Consider the following 23,298-nt stretch of genomic DNA (forward strand, 5'->3'; position numbering starts at 1 on the left):
TGTTTTTCGGTGGGGGATTGAAGTGAAAGGAGGGTGGAGTCTAGGAGGGACTCCCGGGGTCGGTGGTTAAGAGGGTGAGGCTTTATCCTCTCGACTCTCTCTCCATAGTGAGACCCACAAGTCGGTCCTGGGCAATTGCGGAGCTGGGTCTTAGATCCGATTTCAGGGCCTCTCTAAACATCCTGATTGTATTGGCAAACGTGCAGGCGAGGTATGGCCGTGGTGCGTCAAACACCAGTCCAGGAACAGATGCTAGTGTAAATCGACCAACAAAAAGGCCAACTTTTTTTTTTTGGGGGGGGGGGGGGGCGGGGGGAAAGAACAACAAGTCGGTTCTGGGTTGAATTAAAGACAACACCATGTTGTTCTGATTACCATTAACATGCGAGAGCCATCGGTCTGGTGACTCAGGGTTCTGTCCTCTCAATAAAGGATACAGTAGTGCGTCATCATTGAGTGGTAATGACAACTTGTTCCATTATATTTAAGCAATATCACACGAGAGGGAGTGCTGTTATACTGGATATCAGCACGGCTGTGATTCGGTCGTAGGTACGAGGCCGCAGACCGAGTACCGAAGACAATCACAGCCGTGCTGATATTCAGTATAACAGCACAACTTTTATACAACACTTCGACAGCGCCATTTATTATTTAACAGTAATAAGCGACAACAGATGTAATTATTTAATCATTTATTTTGGCTCCGCCAACAAAAAATGGTTTTCCGCAACTGAACTTCAACTGGACTGTTGCCTAGTAACCCGAACACAAACATGTAGTCTAATTAACGGTCATTTAGTCGAACACCTGTGCGGCAGAGTGATACATATTATATAGTTAAAAGTCCCAGTGCTGTTATACTGTATATCGGCAATCATAGAATGCCTCTTGTCCAATAAAATTACTTAGTCGGAACTAACTGTTGTATAATAAAGGTTATTTCATACATCTCAAAATGTTTCTTACATTCTCACTTTCTAGATGTCTTAAAGGGATAGTTCACTATTTTACGAATTACAGTAGTCTATTCGAAATCAGAGGATGGTGTCATTGTAATGTTTGGTATGGAATGAAGAATGGTATCAAAAGCATGAGCCCGTTCTCTGATTTCTACCTCCACCAGCCTCCCCAGTTACATAATCTAGATCTGATCCAACTCTCTTCCCCTCCTCCCTACTTACTACCAGTAACCAATAGTCATCCACCTTGTTACTGCCAGTAACCAATAGCCATCCACCTTCTTAGTACCAGTAACCAATAACCATCCACCTTCTTAATGCCAGTAACCAATAGCGATCTACCTTCTTACTGCCAGTAACCAATAGCGATCCACCTTCCTACTGCCAGTAACCAATAGCCATCCACCTTCTTAGTACCCGTAACCAAGGATTATAAGAATATTTTTTAACTTGTTGATTCTAAAATAACATGCTTATAACCAAAACGTATAACCCAATAGTTAAATAACCCTCCGATATTTCATTCATAGAGTCACCCACAGGTCGACTAATCCAGTCTAATCCATTTTAGGCAAACTTTAACTCCCTTATGTCTTTCCTAACACCCCCCCCCCCTCCCCTCACCTCCCTCCCCCCCCTTCCACCACCCGCGACCCTCCCTCCCTCCCTCCCCTCCCTCACCCGTGTCTGTCTAATCTGTATTTACGGCTCCCTGGGGTCTGAGTGGTGTGTGTTGTGTCGTGTCCCGGGCCTCTGGCTTATGTAACTCACCACGTAGACGGAGCGGATGCCCGCGGCGGCCCTGGTCTCCCTCTCGGGGTCGCAGACCGCCTGGTAGTCGTACGTCTTCTGGGAGGAGAACAGGGTGGCGTTGACCAGGTTGACCATCAGCAGGGGGTCGATCATGCCGAAGAACTGGCCGATCTGGAAAGGGGAGAGATTTACATTTCGTGACGTTAGAATTATAAGGTTCTATCTCCATTTTTGTAAAAATTTAGTTTTTTACATAATCTGATCCATTAGGTGTTTATTAATGCCTGTGTGGTGTTACTTTTAAAATGTTGACATTTTTGAGTTAGTAATTAATAAAATACAAAGGTTCCATCTCACAAAACATATTGGAATGTAAAAACTTTGACACTCAATATCTCTGAACTACCCTAAACGGAGATAGAACCTTATGATTCTAAGCTCACGATTTGTCTAAGTAAGTGAATCATCTATCCATCAGTCATCGCAAGGAAAAGTATTCTCTGCTCAGGACAGGGGGCCATTGGCAGTCATAATGCTAGAAGAAGGACGTTTTTACTTTATTATTAATATACAGAGATGCACACTTACATACAGAGACAGATATACAGTATGCTGTCACATACACACGTAAATAAACACGCATGCGCGCACACACACACTTGCATGCACGCACACACACACACACACACACGCACGCACACACACACCCCCACACACACACACACACACACCCACACACCCACACACACACGCCCACACACCCACACACACACACACACACACACACACACACACACACACACACACACACACACACACACACACAGGCGCACACACACACACACACACACACACACACACACAGCTACAAAGAATCGTTTTGCCACCTGCACGTGCTGCCAATTTAACCACTTATAATAGCTTACTCAAGTATGGGTTCTCTGACACAGGGTGAGGGTTAGTCAGATATGCCCTGGCTAGCGTGAGCTTACAAGGCTTAGTTCAAAAACTCACATTGTTGTAATCTTTTGAGTATTTCCTCAATATTTCTTTTTTATTAAGTAGTTAAACACACTCATTTCGTGGAGTTATTGCTATTCTCTGAGCTCACTCTCTCTCTCTCTCTCCCTCCCTCCCTCTCGCACACGCACACACACACACACACACACACACACACACACACACACACACACACACACACACACACACAGTAAATCACCCTTGCTCGCACAGCTGATAGCCCAGCAATGGGTTCCAGTTTAATCTTATTAACACAGTCCGCAAAGCAGCCATAAATTAACAAAGAGGAAGTGGTCATAGCTCGTCTAGACATCTCAGAGGTGTGATACGAGTGTGTGTGTGTGTGTGTGTGTGTGTGTGTGTGTGAGTGTGTGTGTGTGTGTGTGTGTGTCTGTGTGTGAGAAAGGGAGAAAACCAAGACCATCCCCTCTTCCCCCCCCTTATGTGAGGTCACTATGAAATGACCCCAACTCTCCTCTCCCCTCATTTCGGACCTTGAACCGCCCCACAATTCTTGGAGAACAAGTCCATTTCTTGGCTCAGCACAACACGGGCGATCCAAAGGAAATATAAATCCTCGACGCTACGAAGGCCCTTCTCTCCTTTCCCCGTTGCAATAACACAAATAATGAATTAACAGTCTCAGCCCTGTTGGGCCCAAGACCCCCTGGAGAGAGAATACCTTCACTCCTGTAGGAAATATGATTTAGGGCAGAGCGGGCTTCTCCAAACAAGAGCCCCGGGTGCCACGGTTTTAGTGCTCCTGCCAAACATCTAAAGGGGGGGGACTGATTTATCCGGCGCACACCCAGGCCTGATTGGGGCCTAGTTGCTCCGGGGCCCGCATGAAAAAACATTTACTCAGGCGGCAGCGTGGGGGCCCGTACTGGATTTAAGGGATGGCAGGGGGGGTGTGGAGGAGGCAGGGGGGTGTGGAGGTACAGGGGGGAAGGGGGAGGGGGCTGGCTGGCTGGTGAAGGTGGGGTCAGATGGGGTTTGAGTTGGTTGGTTGTGTTACACATTTGCGGTTTGAGGGGGAAAATTGGGTTGGTGCAAGGTTGGAACAGTTTGGGTCACTATAGTCAGTTTGGGTTTGGTCAGGGTGTTGGGTGTTGTGTTGGGTAAGACTGAATAGGGTCATGTCAGGTTTTTGGTTTTTTGGTTGGGAGAGTGCAAATTGAGTGGTGTAAGTGGTGGTGGAGGACGTGAGTAGTTGATAGTAGGTCAGGTTGTGGTACTTGGGACCCCCTAGCCTCGGCCCCCAGGCTGTTGTGCACAGCGCAGGGGACGGAAGTGTCTGGGAATGAAACTAGGGACCCAGGGACCGAAAACTGAAGCTCACCTGATCAATATACTCGTCCCGATTGGCCATGACCAGGAAACCCCCATCGTCCAGAATGACACAGTCCACTTGCTGGAAAACCGGGATAAACCATCACCAAACAGGGTAGAATCAATCATATCAACTGTCGTTCATTCGTTAATCAAATCAACGATTCAATTAAATCATTTTTTGTCACCTCATTTATTTATCAATTCAAATCAACGAACTTACCTCATCGTTCCGTAGACAACCGCAGATCTCATCTCTACACTGTAGGGGACAGGAGGCAGTCTTATTCTCTCATACAAACACCATCAGTCACAGTTTAAATAAATGACAACTTTCAAGGCTTTCTGAAGCCTTCAAAACCCTTTAAAAGGACCGCATCGATGCTTCACTGCTACAGTATATAAGCACATTTCATGCTATACGAACGGTTGGCTTATTAACGCCTTCATAAAGTCGTATAAGTTGTACCCAAGAGTTACGGGTGAGGCGATGCCTCGTTACGAATGCATGTTAATTACGTTCATCTTCAGGGTGGCATTGATGAAGCTGGCCATCCAAGCGTTGATGTCCAGCTTCACACCGACAACTGCAATCAAACACAATGAAACAGGACTTCATTTCGCTACAAAGCTTTGTAGCGCAGAGATCATGTTTACAGTAGATTAGCCTATAATGGACTAAACACCGCTTTGAAGCTTATCGCATCGTCAGGCTGATATTTGCACATTCATGATTCATCACATGTTCATTCTGAAACTAGTCACTGAGGCGGGGTACAAGACGCTAATGATGCTGGTGATTGTGACGGCTCGTGACGTTAGAATTATAAGGATCTATTTCAAAATTGAGTTTTTTACATAATCTGATCCATTAGGTGTTTATTAATGCCTGTGTGGTGTTATTTTTAAAATGTTTACATTTTTGAGTTAGTAATTCATAAAATACAAAGGTTCCATTCACAAAACATAATGGAATGTAAAAACGTTGACGCTCAATATCTCTGAACTACCCTAAACGGAGATAGAACCTTATAATTCTAAACTCACGGGCTGTCCCTGTAGTGAGTCGTCCTTACCTGCAGGTTTCAGGTTGATTTCACCGATGTCTATGTCTACTGCTCGACTGACGACCACTGAGTCTTCGCTCACTAAGACACAAGGAGGACAGAGAGGATTAGCATTTAGGCTAATGCTAACGTCATGTGTACACACATAATGTGTGTGCCATTGTCAGTGTGTGTTTGAGTGCATGACATGTGCATGTTTGAGTGCGAGTGGATGTATGAGTGTGTATGCCATTTAAGCGTCCAATATTCTTCACACACGCGCACACACACATGCACACACACACTCACACTCAGATGGATCCGATGACTTATTGAGGTAGGGCGTTGCCGTGACGATGTAGAGGTCATTGTCCAGACACCTCCTGTAGAAGCTCATCTCATAGGTCTCTGCGTTCTCTGTCCAGTATTGTCCCGCGCTGAAAAACACACCCATATACTGTACAGCTGTTTGGCAACGACATATAAAACATATCTGAACTGAGCATTCTCATGGTCACTTTTAGGAATACCTTTTAGGATAAACCCTTGTGATTCCTCCATCGGTGGCCACGAACCTGGCCAGAACTTTACTTCTGTGGAACAAAACATGTCAGTGTGTGTACAATCGTACGCTGTCCATCTGTACACTGACATTCAGTTTCACATGATGTAAACGACCTAGTCTATTTGTAGGGGCTAAGGATAAGAATACAGTATACTGCATGTGTGAACCAGGTCTCGAAACCGATATGTATCTCAACGAGATGAACGTAGATTAAAAATCTAATGATCTCGACGGAAACATTGAGCGTATGTTCAAACCGTTAAAAATGAAAAAGTCTATGCCTTATCGTGAGCTTAGAATGATAAGGTTCTATCTCCGTTTAGGGCAGTTCAGAGATATTGAGAGTGAAAGTTTTTACATTCCATTATGTTTTGTGAGATGGAACCTTTGTATTTTGTTAATTACTAACTCAAAAATGTCAACATTTAAAAAATAACACCACACAGGCATTAATAAACACCTAATGGATCAGATTATGTAAAAAACTCAATTTTGACCAAAAATGGAGATAGAACCTTATAATTCTAACGTCACGTTATGTTGTCGAGTGAGTGCGTAGTTTGAGAGACTCACGGCGTCTGAACTTTCCATTGCTTGACGAGTTCGGAGGTGATCCCGGCGTCCAGCAGCAATCTGTTCACCAGAGCCACATCGCCTAGAAAGACAAAGAAAGATCCATCATTAAAGAACCATCACTTGGTACCTGGGTCAACAACCACTGATGAGGTGAAACCCCCACTGGGCTCTGCTGACTGATTGAAAGTCAGCCGAGTGAACGAAAGTCAGCAAAAGTGACTGATCTTCCTAATGTAGGATCTTTGTCCTTTGGCACTCGCATCTAAGTGAGCAATCTCCACAAAGAGAAAGAAGAAATCAACTAAGTGACTGACCGACTGGTCAGTATTGGGGCATCTGTGTTCTTTGGCCGTGAGACAACGGTCGTCAAAGTGAGTCAACGTGACAAGAGCAACGTCTGAAGGCGCTGGGACGATGACCAAGAGCTTAGGCCCGCTACGGGACGAGTCAGGGTCAGCTGTGACTCACTCTCTCTCTCTCTCTCTCTCTCTCTCTCTCTCTATCTCTATCTATCAGGGGACGGTTGATGAGGGACAGAGTTGGGGGGATGGAGGGAGAAACAGAGGGAGAGAGAGAGAGAGAGGGAGAAAGAGAGAGAAACAGATGGACGAAAATGGCCCAAACAGAGTGAGAGAGACAGACAGTGTGATGGAAATATACATAATTCTAACTGAAGATTCCAGAGCATGATGTAATGCACTCCAGCGCGCATTGCGCCATTGGAAAGTCGATAAGCGAGAGAAGAGAGATCTCTTCATCTCCGAAACTGAAAAACGAGAACCGCCATGGATGGTGTGAGGAAAAGCCATTAACGGTGGGCACTTATTAAACGGAGTGTGGTGGCAGAGGGTGGGGAACGTACCGAGTCGTTTTCAGACACATTCGACATGACCATACAACACGAACGCACATAACCGCATATCGGTCCATCAAAAGCTGGGGGGGACGGACAATTTTTTTCACCGCTTCCAACACTTTGAACCCTTTATCGTCCCTCTCTAGGCCATTAACGTTGAGACTCGGTAACCCCCTTTACGACACAACCACACACACATCAGAGAAAACAGCTGGTGTAACACTTTATTCCTTCCCCCCCCCCCACCCCCCCACCCACCCCTCGTCTCCTCCTCCCTCCCTCCCGCCCGCCCCAATGGTTTTCATTAGGGTCTCTGATAGAACACAGCCCAGGAATCCTAATGTACTTCACCGTCTGCCACTGCAGTGGCTTAAACAAGTGAAGCACGTAACGGTACTCGCAACGCCAGCATCCCCATATGTGTCGTATATAGGCAGTCTCTCTCTCCGCCGAGATGACACATCAATCTTGGAAGTCAAATTGAAGGAACCGAAAACTCCAATCGGGGGGGATTTTCTTTTCTTTACGAGAAGGATCTTTTCCAATAGAGTTGTTTGAAGTGCTTTTTAAAAACCAGAAAACGTCAAAACTACGACACGTCGGACCTATAAAACTTGACGTTTTTAAATAAATATTGTTTTTTTGGGGATGCCAAAAACATGAGGAAAACACGGAAAAGAAGGGAAAAAAGGGGCCGAACAAGTAATTAATGTCAATGAGTATATCAGAGAGGGGGTGCGTGGTAATGGGTTGGTCAGATGTCGGAGAGCGCTGGGCAGGTCCTGATGTTGTACTTTATTGCTCCGCTCGCGCTCTCTGCTTGACGTGTCCCTGTTCTCTCTCACAAACACACAGTAATTGGTCGAGGTCGAGTGGGTAGGTGGACTGTGTGTGTGTGTGTGTGTGTGTGTGTGTGTGTGTATGTCTGTTTATGTGAGGAGTGTAGGTATGTGTGTGTATGTGTGTGCATTTGTATATGTGTATATACGTGTGTGTGTGTGTGTGTGTGTGTGTGTGTGTGTGTGTGTGTGTATCGCAACTAAGCCGACGCGTCTAACACATGTGCGCTGAAGCGTGTGATGGTCAGACGTTTAGAGTTAGGATCAAACAGGAACGGGGGGGTTCGTTCTACAAAGGCAGAAAGCAGACTGCCACATACATCGCATCGCAGACGCACCGGCCCCACTGTTTGGCTATGGAGGAGAGACCTCAGGAAACAGGTTCAGTTGGCCCGATTCCATGGAACTTTCAATACTCGACCCGATGCTTTAGTGGCTAACCTATCAAAGGGGCAAGGTGGAGTGATTACCATTTTCCCTGTTATATCACATTCACATCTACAAAAAACGGCCTAGGGGGGTAGTGTTACATTTGGAAGTGGGTAGTGGGTACAACTTCTGTTGTAAAAACTGTGAGCCCACATCGAAGATGAGGTTCAGATCAAAAATGAACTACCCGTTACTACCTGTTCCTCACATCAGAAATGACAGGAAAGTAAATACTTCTGAGCTCGGTGGGGCTTGAATAGAAAAGCACTGTAAGCTCACACAAGGGGATGGTTGGAGGAGGGAACCCAGGGAAGATGTTTGGTTGTCCCTCGTTTGTCTGATACTCACACAGAGGGTGGTTGGGCGTCTTCCTGTCGATGTACTCGTTGAAGTCCATCAGAAACTCTGTGTTGTTTTTCGATGGCTTCAGGTCTGTGCAGTACTCTCTTTAGGAAGAAAATTCACTGTAATTCAATACAGAATAAGACCACACACTCTAATTATGTCACTCCGAATTTTAGATGTTCTAGTGGTAAGCTCACATTTTCTTACAGAGCAATAGCTTTATGGAATAGGCTACCTGCCTCTCTGATAGGGCTTACACACCGGCAGTTCCGAACGCCGGTTCGCGTTCGCGTGCCGAAACCTCTGAACGTTGGCGCTGTCTGGCGAACGATACACTGGTATGAACGCGGGCTCGTTCGTCAGACAGCGCCAACGTTCTGAGGTTTCGGCACGCAAACGCGAACCGGCGTTCGGAACTGCCGGTGTGAAAGAGGCCTCAGAGGCCTACCTAGGAGAGACTTCAAGAAACACATCAAAACTCTCTCCCCTCACTTTGATGGTCATGGGGACTAATTTATGCAAAACCAAGTGAATGTATTGCTTTTCTGCTATTGTTATGTATTGTGTATTAATGTGTTTTAATGCCATGTTTCAGAAGGTTTATTGACATGTACTGAAAGTGTATGAAGTAATGAAATACTGATTTTTGTAATGTTTTAATGTAAGGACTCTTGGAAGATTAGTCATTGGCTAAAAGAGGTCCTAATAAAAACTCAAACTCACACACACTTCATAACATCACATCTACTTGAAACGTAAATGTATAGAATCACACATGTAACTGTCATATCTGAGTAGGAATCTTTTTTTTCACCACGGGCTATAGCAGTTTTGCAGCACTGAACTCACTGAAATAATGACAAGTAAATAGTCTTACCTTGGTGCAATGAATGTGTATCCGTAGTCATCAAACTTGTCTTCCTGTAGGCTTTCAGAGACTGGTAAAGAACAAAGAGCTATGAGTCTTCGAAATATACTCTCACACGCACACACACACGCGCACATGCGCGCACTTACACACACACGCACACACGCACACACACACACACACGCACACACAGATTTCCTCACATACACATACACATACGCACACACACACAAACACAGAGGATTTAAACAATGAAGTATGGGCTGTCCCACAGTGACAATGAGTTTGTTAGTTAGGAGATACAGCAAGCCTGATAGATACTTGGCATTGGCGATTGATTTGATTGACTGTTGTACGTCTTGTCTGTCAACTCCTCATTCAACCAAGGGGTTCACATTACCTTCTCAATCGCCCCCCCCCACCCACACCCCCTCCATGTATGTGTTCAAAACCTTGGCGTGGGAAAACCAACGCTAAGAATACTGGGAAATGGCGGACAAGGATCTACGACAAACGGGAAGGGGAAAGACAAAAGGAGAAAGAAATACTTGCCATCTATCCCTGGAGTGGAAAAAGATCCCAGCAGAGAGAGAGTGAACGAACGAGAGACAGAGAAGAGAGATTCATCCCCAGGGAGGTAAGGAAGGAGCGGGAAAGGGGAAAACAGAAATAAAAACAGGGTAAAAAAAACCACAACGGTCACAAGGTTAGCAATATTTTATTCACAGAACGAATCCTGAATAGAAATATTGCACTCTGATCAAAGAGTTGTCCCTTCAAAATGTCAAATGGGGTGACAAGGATACAACAGAGACACAATGAGTGTTGATGTGAGTCTTGATGTGGTTGAGAATTAGCATTAGCTTCTTTTTTTTTTTTTACCAACAGTAGTGATGTATCTATAGGGCTATTAATCAATCATGCAGTAATGTATTCAGATGACAATGCAATGGTATGGACACAGGGAGACATTGACTATGGTGAAACGGAACATAACCCTATTGTATATACAGTAGAGCCTTTGATTATTTAGGCTGTAGCTTGATATTGCACATGACATAATAGGCCTTGACTTCTTCGGTGGTAATGATTAGAAAATAATCGTGATAGCAAAATGTGGGAGAACAAAGCCTCGATTTTGACAGACATGTAGATCAATCGTTTTGGCAGGAAATGCGACTCTTTATTCATTTTCTACGCTATTGAAGACTTCTTGTCTCCGTCGAAGTTAAAATGGTTCTGCTTATGAATGCAAATGTGAAAAAAAAAGTGCAAGACATAAAACCCACACAGACACACAACAGGTTTGGAATAAGCCAGAGCCTTGACGTGCCATACATAGTTAGAGAGTCAGTGAGAGAACTTACAAGGCACGCTGCAGAATCTAAACATGCAACAAACAGTCAGTCAGTCAACATTTAGGCAGTCAACATTCGGATTGCTCAATTATTGTGGCAACTCATTAAAGGCATGTGTGGGCCCTAAAATGTCTTCATAATACAGTATATAACAATTCAACTGGTAGTTGGGGTTATATTCGGTCAATTCAAGGACTATATATATATATATATATAATATATAAATATACAGTATATATGCATTGTACTTCCATAATATAGAGAGAATTAAGAATTTTAGCTTTTTGGATGGGACCATCTTAGCCAAAATCTCTCTCTTTAAAAAAATAGCCCTGGTGTTGTGTTAGAGAGTGACTCAATCAACACAGGAGAGACAAAAGAGGACACTGGCTGCACACAGAAGGAGAGAGAGAGAGAGAGAGAGAGAGAGAGAGAGAGAGAGAGAGAGAGAGAGAGAGAGAGAGAGAGAGAGAGAGAGAGAGAGGGAGAGCAAGAGAGAAAGAGGTGATGTTCTGTGGGTAAGGAGGGATTCTGTCTTTCATTAAGGTTCTCTTTTATGAGGCTGTAAACCTCAGAATGATTCAAAAAGGGAAACTTAAAACGAACCAAAAACCAAAGACCACTCATGGTTTTGGGTGCCCACTCACAGCTTTCTCTTTTATGGTTTCACCTTAGAATAATGAATAATATAAACATCCTCTCCTCTGTCCTTCCTGCTCTCACGGGCTTAAAACCACATCTGAGTGGCAAGGTGCAGGTGGGGTAAAACACACACACGCACGCACACACACACGCACGCACACACACGTACATACAGGCACACACGCACACACGCACACACACACACACACACACACACACACACACACACACACACACACACACTCACATGACTCATTTAGCTGTGGGTCAGCATCGCATGCAAAGCTCTCCTTGCGTGGGCAGACACCGGCAATTTAATCAGTAATCGGACCAATCAAAGACCAGACCCTTTCATCTAAGTGACTCGGACTCTCGTAGGACCCCAAATAACACCAACAGATAATTCCAGTGCAATGACAAAGCAGAATATTCACACTTAAAAGAGTAGTAAGCATAGTGAAGGGGTGAGTCCAGAGGAAGGGTGTTATGAGAGGAGGACAGGAGGAGAATACTTGCCCGTGAACGCTGAGGGGGGGAACCAACACACGGACAGGACAGGGGTCAAGAGTTCAGGAGGGTGGGAGAAGTTGGACGAGGAGAGGGGGGGGGGGGAAGGGGGGGGGGAGAGAGGAGGAGAGGGAAAGAGAAGGGGGGGTCAGGAAAGAAGCAAACAGGGTTACTCACAATATTTTATTCAATCAGAGTCTCATTTGAGTTTGAATAAGAATATTGAACAAGTGGGGATGCCCGCTGTGTTAGTTTAAGAGGCAGATGAGGAATTTTGTTTGGCTAAGGCTCGGTCTGGTGAGATGAAAGGTTGCATGTGTATTCAATATGGGTGTGTGTTAGCGTGTGTATGTCTGTGTGTGTGTGTGTGTGCGAGTGCTCGCGCATGTGTGTGTCTGTGTGTGTGTGTGTGTGTATGTGTGTCTGTGCCTGTAGTGTGTACATACAATAAGCAAGTGTGTGTGTGTGGATGTGTGCGCGTGTGTGTGCGTGTCTGCGCCTGTAGTGTGTACATACAATAAGCAAGTGTGTGTGTGTGGATGGATGTGTGCAGGGGGTCGGCCAGGAGGACACTCTGGAGATTTCCATGGGCAAAGCCACACCAGGGGGGGACTAGACCAGACCAGCCCCCCCCCTCCCTCCCAAACCCCCCTCACTGGGAAGACCCAACTTCACCCGTCAAAAGCAATGACTAGCACTCCCCTTTGAGAAACACAATGAAGTCTTTTAACAAGCGGGAAAGTGACAGCTCTGACACATGAGACGGAGTCCCATATGGAAACTCTAATTCAACTTATACAATCCCCAATAGGCTCACTATAGTGTACTGTAAAGTTGTGCCGCGTTAAGAACAAAACAAAACACATTGGGCTGGTCACAGCGGCGGCTGTGTAAATGAATTGATGAAGTTGGTATGTGTGAAAGAGGACCGACCTCAAGCCTGTTAGCTAGGTCGTCGCCTAGTCTGGCTACGCGTCTCTGAATTACCACCACAACTGAGGGAGAGTGTTGCTATAGCGATACAGGGGGGGGAGGGGCGGGGGGTTGGCGGGTACGGGTGCCTACAGAAAGCATAAAACTGTGATGTAAGGTTTTCCATCTAATCCCCCTAATATGGTATTGATGTCTGCGTGACGTTAGAATTATACTGTTCTATCTCCATTCTTGGTCAAAATTTAGTTTTTTTACATAATCTGATCCATTAGGTGTTTATTAATGCCTGTGTGGTGTTATTTTTCAAATTGTGACATTTTTGAGTTAGTAATTAATAAAATACAAAGGTTCCATCTCACAAAACATAATGGAATGTAAAAACTTTGACGCTCAATATCTCTGAACTACCCTAAACGGAGATAGAACCTTAGAATTCTAAGCTCACGACTGGCGGTTTTAACATACTGTATAAGTGATAAGTCATTGAGCTTGTATCAAGGTGGGTGTTTGAACAGGGTGGAGGTGGGGGTACCTACATTTGGCCTGGGTGATGGTGTCTCCGATTGTTGCGTGGATGTAGTGCAGGTTGTACTCTGGGAGGACCAGGGCTAGACTGGACGCACACACAGCCACACGCACACAGCCACACACACACACACACACACACACACACACACACACACACAGCCACACACACGCACGCACGCGCACGCACACGCACGCACACGCACACAGCCCCCCCCCCCCCCCCCCCCCCCCCCCCCCCCACACACACACACACACACACACACACACACACACACACACACACACACACAGCCACCACACACACACGACACACGGGTGGACAGGCACATCATTTTTCAATCGTCCACGCTCCAACATGAAACACAGTGGAGAAAACCATGGGCCATTTCCATACTGCAGAACTCCAGTTGAACGACAGTTCATAATAAACATTTCATCAATCAACTCGCCAAATCCTGCTGAGCATTCCAGTCATGTAGCCAAGCTCACTGTTCCAAGTAGTACTTCCTATGTGAGATGATAAAGGTGCCCCCTATTGGCCTTACCTTAATAAACATTAACAGGGCCCAGAGTTTTTCCTGACTTGACCAGGAAAATCTCTAGGCCCCCAGGCAAAGGCTATATATCAAGAGACTTCCCTTTCACAGAAAAAATAATACCTTGAGAGTATACTGAACATGCACACAAGCATAATTATGCACTAACAATGCACGAAAGGCCTTCTGTCGTTACCTGTAATCTGTGTCCCGCACTGGGGCAAAGGTATATGTTCTATGGCCTCTGTCGATGTAGCGCTGTGGAGCGAAAACACACCAATGTCTTTGTCTTTAAAAGGGGAAAAACTTGAAGAAATACACGTTTTCTAGCCAGTGGCTTTCAGATCTGCAAAGTGGTCTACAGTTCATCTGAGACCATCTGACAGTGGAATGCATGGGACTATTGACTCAAGCTTGGCTTTGGAGGGAGAAGAATGTCTGACAATAGTTTGAGTGAACTTATCGCATAAAGGAGCAGGAAGAAGGGAAGGGAACGTCTGATACAAACAATCATCAGCTCCATCATCATAACAATAATCATCATTACATAAAATCACCTCATCCAGAGACATCACTTGTGTGAGCAGCTTTTGGTTCCCGGTATTTCCGTCAATCATTTTTCTTCTTATCTGTAGACAAAATTGCGTTAAAAAAACGGTATTTACAACACGCAGTTCCGACAGAGTCCTCTAGGGGATCAAGCCTTAAAGGAAGCACCCTTCCTCTTCACTTACCTCCACTTTCACCTCATCCTCCATCTCTGCGTCCAGTAAGTCCAGAGTTACCGGCTCCTGGAATTTAGGGTTCTAAACAGAGGAGGAGACACACAATAATACAGTCAACCAGTCAACGCTCCTCTCCTCGTATCATGTCCTTCATCTGCACAAATGTGACAGTCTGATCATTTGGTCCGCATGTCGGCAACCAATCAAAATGTTCAGACTTTTCTTTTGAAACACAGAACTACGTTTCAACATTGTTGAGAATCAACACAAACTCGTTAGTCATCCCAAAATACTGCAATGAAATGGATTCTGTGAGTAATCCCCACTGCTACCTAGTTAACTATAACACTACTTAACATTGTTAGAAGGCTCACAAAACAAGCTGTCTTAGTTGACACATTACTTCAGATCCCGACATGAGGACCAAAGCATTAGAATGTGTCACAAATGTGAACAAATACAAGGAGGAAACATCGAAGAAGCCTATTGAGGAAGTGACTTGCACTGGGCCTTCTATCAGCGTAAAGGTGACATGGAAAGGAGGTCACTCCAGACCTCTGTGATTCAGTATGAGTCTAAGCAGACACAGCAAACAACATTATGCCAATACAATCAACAACGGCTGCAAGGTCTAGCTTACGCTAAAACAATACTACTGATTGAGAACAGAAACTTGTCCCGTCAAGTTACAGACCACTATGAAATTTCACAACGTGCTCGAAAACAATATCAATTATACTATATCAACTTAGAAACGTACTGTATTACCAAATAACATTTCTCACACGCATACTTTTCCAGCAAATTTCTTATCATAAACAGAAAAAATCCTGAAAAGTGTTTCACCATACTTTTCATGGTATTTTCCAAGTACACCAGTGACATCTTTCTACGTGGGGAATTAACCGCAACACTGGCCTCGAAGACGAATGGGAAACACATGGCTACGTGGGCGTTTTTTTCTCTCCTCTGCGTTTGTTGTGTGGAACTTATGAAGTGTCCTTTACTCACTTCGAAACTTCTCCACACAAACCCCCATATGGTGACCTTTTTTGGGAGATAGAGCAGCTAGCCAAACATAGCAAGCAAGCATACTGTAAGCTAGCAATGCGACGCTACACTTGCCCGCTACATGCTAAATCTCCCTGGCTCTCGTTGACAGGTATATTGGGTTTGGGCCTAATGAGGCAGTGAACCACGCTGCGATTATATAGGCCACAGATGAGTGATACCTTGGGCTGGAGGTTGGGATGCAGAAGGACGTAGCCGTTGGGGTCAATAGCGAAGTAGTAGCCATTTGGTCCAAGCTGGAAGAGGGGACAGTGGATGAGATAAGGATAGTTTGTATGAGGGGAAAATGTGATGTACATTGGATAGTGGTAATGTAGTAAGTGATGTGTGTCAGTGTGTGTGCGTGTGTGTGTGTGCATGTGTGTGTGAGTAGGTGTGCGTCCGTGCGTGCAAGCATGCGCTTGCATATGGTGTTTACTGTGTTCATCGAAGTTTGTTTACGTGTGTGTCAGAATGAGTAAGTCCTTACGGTAAAGCGTGGCGTAAATCTCTTGATGTCATCCAGAGACACATCAACAGCCATCACTCCCAATATCAGCTGATTTTGAGGCCTCTGTGGAAAAAACCATAAAGAGAAACCAAAAAGACAAATGAGAGAGAAAAATGTCAAGTCCAGAGAACGCCAGTTGGATGTCTTTCAGCGGGAACCCTTAATGTTCAATCGACCGTCTTCGTGATGAGTCAAAGTCCCTTTGCGGCTTTCCATAGTCTTTCTACAAGAGTACAGTAGAGACAGTTGTCTGGAAGTCCAAACAAGTCACTGTGACTAATTGACGTGGCATCCTCAGCCTTTGTACGGTCACATTCGATTCGAGTCAGAAACCCTGAGGTGCGTCGACTCATCTTGAAGCAGTTAGCTAGCTACTGTTATCTGATCTCTTTTTATTTGACCCGGCAACAGGGGTGGCTGGCTTCCTGCGGCGGTGGTGTGTGGGATGGCTTTGAAGGACCACACTACATCAACAAAGGGACGACAAAACAACCACACGAAAGCAAAATGATAAAAGAGGGGCGAGACAATTTATTGACTGTATTTATAGTGCGTGTAATTGTCTTTGTCCTGTAAACGCCTTTTAAACGTGGACGCGAAGCCGCAGGGAAACTATCCCATAAGGACTCAGTCAGTCAGTCAGTCAGTCAGTCAGTCATTCAGTCAGTCAGTCAGTCAGTCAGTCAGTCAGTCAGGAAAGAAGGAGGAAGGGAGGAAGGGAAAGAAAGAAGGAAGGGAAGGAGAATAAGACAGAGAGAAAGCAAGCAACGGATTAAGTAAGCAAACAAGCAATTGCAATGAAGTATGTGCGTACGTACGTAAGTTAGTTAGTTAGTTAGTTAGTTAGTTAGTAAATAGCCAAACAAGTCATAAGTGAGTAAGCACTGCAAGTACTGTAAGTGAGTAAGAAAGCAAGAAAGCAACAAGTCAGTTGGTACTTTACCTTCAGTCCCCTGGCTTTGTCGGCTTTAGTGTTGGTCTTGTTGAAGACGGGCAGCGTCCCTGTGATCACCAGGCCCAGCTCCTGTAGGCCAGCAGATCAACTGAGTAAACAGCAGCTCCCAACTCTGCTTTGGAACAGTGACTACACATGTATCCTAGCATCAACAGGGCGTATTGCAGTTTTCAATCTTACAATTCGTATTGTAATGTATTACGTATGTAATATCTGTATGTACACCTGTGTGTGTGTAGAATTATACCTGTGTGTGCACTTCAGCTGTAGGCTACTTCAATATTGGAACACAATTGCACATGGTTTTGTACGGTGGATAAGATGTCTGTTGATTTTGTCCACAATAAAAAAAAGAATCCACCGGTGTCAGAGGGTGCAAATAGTGACGCAAATAGTGACGCACTATCAAATACAAACACCAGCTATCTGGTTCTAAAAATATCACACAAGTTCAAATCCTGCATGAACACCGTTTTTTTGTTCTAAAAATAGGTCATATCAAGTTCATGTTCATGTGTGAACTTAAACAGTGGATAAGGGGAGGTAGTGAACTCAAAGAAGAATGATTCTCATAAATGATTCTCATCACTTCGTTTTTAAATTACTGCATGATGATAATAATGATTAATATTAATACAGGCTTTTTTCCATAGATGTCTTGCCTGTTTTGCTTTTTAAGACAAAAAACAAAACAAAAAAACACTGAAAAGTTTTTCAATGTTCACTAATGTTCCATCAAATATCATGGGGCGTTCAAGCTACCTCCTAAAGTATGTAAACATCGCCTAGCATAATTGAAATGACATGTCCTTGTGAATGGCCAGGGATGAGGAGAGTGTGCCTGTGTGTGTGTGAGAGAGAGAGAGAGAGAGAGAGAGAGAGAGAGAGAGAGAGAGAGAGAGAGAGAGAGAGAGAGAGACTGTGTGAGTGTGTGTACACGGAAAGTACACAGAAAGAGGTTATTATGACATTTGACTTGAGAGACATCTGTTTCCAGTAACAAGGGCCTTTAACGAGCCCCAGTTGGACAGACGCAAGTCTAACTCAGACAAAATCTGACAAAGATACATAAACAGTACAACAATAACTGGGAAAATGTGAGTTCATAATTGAAGTGACAGTAATACAATACTAGGATAATAAAGATGCCCTTTTCAAGAGTGACAGTACAAACGAGTTCTCTTCGTTAGGCCTACACATGATCCACAAGCTGCAGTATTTCAAATGTGTTTTGGATACATGCCTGTGTCTCATCTACTTAGATGTAATTATGCTCTGCCCCGCTCTCCTCCCATGCTGACAGCTTCTTTGAGTACACTACTGATCTTACTACTGATCTTGTGTTTAAGTTCATGCAAACCTGAACTCAATATGAGCTTTCTTTGGAACTAAAAAGACAGTATTCATGCAAAAACTATTTGTAGATAGTTTGTAGATTATAATTTTCGAAGTGCATTTGCGTCACTATTTGCAACCTCTGACACCTATGAAAAGGCTATGCTGTGGACATGATATGTAACAACAAGAAGAACAAGAATTAACAACAAGAACAAGTCGGCAACCAGCCATGTGTCCAGACTTTTACTCTGAAAAATGTAAATACATTTCAACATTGTTGAAAATCAATGACAGACTCACTAGTCAAGCCAAAATATTGCAATGCAATGGAATATTGCAATGCAATGGACGTGAATGCACATATAATCAACACATGTCTTGTTCTAATAGTGCAACTGTTTACATCGAATTTATGTACTACACTACAGTAAATGCCAAATTTGAACTTGATTTATATATTTAGAAGCAGTTATCTGATGTTTATATTTCAAAGTGTATTAGCATCACTATTTGCACTCTCTGACACTCATTAAAAGCTTGTATTGCGGACATGTGTGATAATCAACAGCTGTTCTTGTGATGTGTGTTCCGCACATGCAGCGTTTGAACTCGATATGTGACATTTTTAGAACTAGATAGCTGGTGTTTGTATTCAAAAGCACATTCGCGTCACTATTTGTACCCACTGACACTCACTTACGATAAATCAGTGTTTTGCACACTATCTATCTTGTATTGCGTCCAACTTTACACTATAATCAAGTTTTCACTGTAAATAATGTTCTGTACAAAACCTCTCACTGTTTGTGTCATGCTGTGACATCCACTGTCTGTGTCGTATCATATTTGGTTTGTCAACTCAACAGTTGTGACAGTTGGTCTTATGTACCAGTGACAGTTGGTTTTACGTACCAGTGACAGTTGGTCTTACGTACCAGTGACAGTTGGTCTTACGTACCAGTGACAGTTGGTCTTAGGTACCAGTGACAGTTGGTTTTACGTACCAGTGACAGTTGGTCTTAGGTACCAGTGACAGTTGGTCTTAGGTACCAGTGACAGTTGGTTTTACGTAGCAGTGACAGTTGGTCTTAGGTACCAGTGACAGTTGGTTTTACGTACCAGTGACAGTTGGTTTTACGTACCAGTGACAGTTGGTCTTACGTACCAGTGACAGTTGGTCTTAGGTACCAGTGACAGTTGGTTTTACGTACCAGTGACAGTTGGTCTTAGGTACCAGTGACAGTTGGTCTTAGGTACCAGTGACAGTTGGTTTTACGTACCAGTGACAGTTGGTCTTAGGTACCAGTGACAGTTGGTCTTACGTACCAGTGACAGTTGGTTTTACGTACCAGTGACAGTTGGTCTTAGGTACCAGTGACAGTTGGTTTTACGTACCAGTGACAGTTGGTCTTAGGTACCAGTGACAGTTGGTTTTACGTACCAGTGACAGTTGGTTTTACGTACCAGTGACAGTTGGTTTTAGGTACCAGTGACAGTTGGTTTTACGTACCAGTGACAGTTGGTCTTAGGTACCAGTGACAGTTGGTCTTAGGTACCAGTGACAGTTGGTTTTACGTACGAGTGACAGTTGGTTTTACGTACCAGTGACAGTTGGTCTTAGGTACCAGTGACAGTTGGTTTTACGTACCAGTGACAGTTGGTTTTACGTACCAGTGCATCCAGGTAAACGTTGGTCCACTGAACCTGCTTGGCTGCCTTGTCTGCCTTGACCATGGGTCTGCCCAACACATCCAGGTACTCCTGTATACAGTATGAGAAAAACAACATACATTTAAAAATGGTGACAAATACGAGGAGAGACTAGGGCGCAGGACTAAATATTGCCGTAGATGTGTGCATTTGAGTTAGGGTTAACAATTTAGGTTGAAGGAGCTACACGTAAACTTTGGCTTCCCTGTTGCCATGACTCAAAATTGCAATTACATGATCTGCTTTGTTCATGTCTTTGTAAAAGCCATTGTTGCGAGCTAGCTTCCTTCACAAAATCTACTATCCACACCATTGAGATACATATTTACAACGGATCACTTAGATTTGCCTTCTTTCTGTAATGAGCTATGATTTGACCACAAAGTGGTCATACTGGCCAGGACAAATCAATATGTTAATACCATAAGCCAATTATAACTTTACTTTTAAACATTATCACTCCACAACCCCTGTAGATTTTTCAAGACCATTCTATGCTGTAGTAGAGTGACAATGTCATGTGTGTTTAGTGTTATTAGATCGTCTTTTGGACAGATTTTACCTGAGTGTTGATCCTGATAGCACCAATAGATGGGATTTCGTAGTAGTACCCTAGAAGAGAAAGTCGTTAGATGTTAGACCTTTAGAAATGCTATTCATTACAAAATGATATACACTACCATACCATAGCACCACATTATGATATACACTACCATACCATAGCACCACAATATGATATACACTACCATACCATACCACCACAATATATACAGTACCATACCACTGTGTATGATATACACCACCACAATACATTATTGACACATTATGGCGGCCCTGGTTCAGGTTGATCTTCAACCTCTGTGTAATGTTCCCTTATTTGAAAGAAATCACCAGACTATAAAGATTGTATTGTAGAGACCTGGGTTTAAATTAAATCACTGTACTCACTCAATATTTACCGTAGCTTCGCCTGACTGAGTTTGCCTGGTACCATGGAACCAATACAACGGTCCCAAAACCTCAGCCCCCACCCACCTGGCAACCCAGGCCACACTCAAACACAGTGACTATAGGAAAGTTTACATGTTCCATCACATGAACAAATACATTTGTCTAAGTAAGTGAGTCATCTATCCACCAGTCATAGAAAGAAAAAGTCATCTATGTTCGGGCCAGGGGCCATTGGCAGTCATAATGCTAGAAGAATGAACAATGAAGATGATTATTATTTTAAATGTTATTTACAGTAGAGAAACTGTACAGGGGTTGAAGAGGTCATCTAATCCTTACGGCCTCTGGCCTGCTATTGTTCCAGCAGCGGGATGGAAAACATCACTTTCACTTTTCCGATCACATCAGACTATCAAAGAGGGATGGAGGGGAGGGAGGGAGGGCGCATCGGACAGAGGCTGAGACGTGGCGTGTGTCTGGGACTGTGTGTACCTTTGTTGGAGCACGCCATGTCCTGGATGGGTCCTGTGTCATAGTTATGCTGGCCCACTGAGAAGGTGAATATCCGCACCTACGGAGTGAATACAGCAGGGGTGTCAATGGCATAAAAAAAAAGAAAGTAAAGTTATTTTTTCTGAGTGGGGCAGTCCCACTCATATTTTTAGTTTCATTGGACAGATATACTGAAGACTGAAAGGAAAGTAAGGAGAAGAAAGGAGAGAGAGGGCATGTCAGCAGGGCATGGGCCGGATTCGAACCCATGCCGTGCCGTCATGGGCATAATGTAGACATGTGCACTGTCGACGGCGGTGCTAGACCACCGGACCACCCCAGGCCGCTCAAAGGCATTTTAAATGACAAATTGAATTATGAACAAATGTAACTGTACATATCATTGGCCTGTTCCGCCTGTTGGCCTGTTCCCCATCATCATGGACTAACGTGTTGCACCTGTGTTTGTTTGGAACCTTATTTACAGTATGCCCACACTTCCTGTCACTCCTTTCCTTGCTGATTAATCCTCTCCTTGAGTCATGAGGTGAATTGTTCCACCTCACCAGTTGGTTAAATGGACTGACTTATATAGTCGCCTTATTCCAAAGGGCTTTACAACGGCCTCTCATTCACCCATTCACACACACATTCACACACCAATGGCGGCAAGCTACCATGCAAGGCCCCGGCCGGCCCGCTTGGGAGCAATTTGGGGTTCAGTGTCTTGCCCAAGGACACTTCGACATGTGGCCAGTCGGGGGTCGAACCGCCGATCTGCCAACCTTGCGATCTTTAGACGCCGACTCGCCACAGCCGCCCCACCCTGGTTGTGTTTCTGCACGGGTATTTGAGAAGTGTTGTCCTTTTTTCTCTTTCTTTTTTCTTTCTTTTTGGGACAGTCCCACTCAGATTTTTCATTTTATTGGACAGATATATAGTGAAGACAGACAGGAAAGTAGGGAGAGAGGGCATGTCAGCAGGGCATGGGCCGGATTCGAACCTACTATGCCGACATGGGCATACTGTATGTGTGCACTGTAGACCGCGGTGCAAGACCACTGGACCACCCCAGGCGACGAGAAGTGTTGTCCTCGTTGTTGTTTTAGTCCTGTATCCTTATGTCAGCCTATTCTGGAGACTGTGTTTCTCCTCTTTTATGTGACACATCTGTGATTTGTTTTTCTGCCCTCTATTATTATCTCAGTAAAGACAACTTTTATTTTGCATTCGCTGCCTACCGCACCTGGGTCCACACCATACACTTACAACTCATTATTGTTACACACCCGAAGGTAGTAACAAATAAGGGAGTCCACACATGCGTTTAAATGATACAATTAAAGTTTTATTTACTTAAATGAACAAACATAAACTAAATAACATGTATATGATTATGGATAAGAATCAGTAGTGTATGCCATGAGTGAATGGTTGTAGAATGTATGTTGTATGTGTAAGGTGTATGAAT

General features: G+C 44.2%; 1 protein-coding gene across 1 annotated transcript in view; it reads right to left on the minus strand.

The window, feature by feature from the left end:
- The window catches only part of LOC308164104 (voltage-dependent calcium channel subunit alpha-2/delta-1-like), a gene marked incomplete at its 3' end in the record, with an annotated part of 55,140 nt that overhangs the window by 9,981 nt on the left and 21,861 nt on the right, over positions 1–23,298 (minus strand). Inside the window, exons 8-27 of the mRNA XM_080538257.1 lie at positions 21,828–21,906; positions 20,947–20,996; positions 20,346–20,435; positions 17,325–17,405; positions 16,361–16,444; positions 16,053–16,127; positions 14,830–14,901; positions 14,653–14,724; positions 14,292–14,353; positions 13,564–13,644; positions 9,601–9,687; positions 8,727–8,824; positions 6,252–6,333; positions 5,644–5,706; positions 5,423–5,550; positions 5,144–5,215; positions 4,587–4,654; positions 4,291–4,329; positions 4,078–4,149; positions 1,734–1,886 (exon numbers count right to left, since the gene is read on the minus strand). Of these exons, the coding sequence (XP_080394383.1) occupies positions 1,734–1,886; positions 4,078–4,149; positions 4,291–4,329; positions 4,587–4,654; positions 5,144–5,215; positions 5,423–5,550; positions 5,644–5,706; positions 6,252–6,333; positions 8,727–8,824; positions 9,601–9,687; positions 13,564–13,644; positions 14,292–14,353; positions 14,653–14,724; positions 14,830–14,901; positions 16,053–16,127; positions 16,361–16,444; positions 17,325–17,405; positions 20,346–20,435; positions 20,947–20,996; positions 21,828–21,906 (1,608 nt within the window). The remainder of the gene's footprint in view (positions 1–1,733; positions 1,887–4,077; positions 4,150–4,290; positions 4,330–4,586; positions 4,655–5,143; positions 5,216–5,422; positions 5,551–5,643; positions 5,707–6,251; positions 6,334–8,726; positions 8,825–9,600; positions 9,688–13,563; positions 13,645–14,291; positions 14,354–14,652; positions 14,725–14,829; positions 14,902–16,052; positions 16,128–16,360; positions 16,445–17,324; positions 17,406–20,345; positions 20,436–20,946; positions 20,997–21,827; positions 21,907–23,298) is intronic.

Source organism: Nansenia antarctica (assembly GCF_963989245.1).
Source record: "Nansenia antarctica genome assembly, chromosome: 8".
NCBI classification, from domain to species: domain Eukaryota; kingdom Metazoa; phylum Chordata; class Actinopteri; order Argentiniformes; family Microstomatidae; genus Nansenia; species Nansenia antarctica.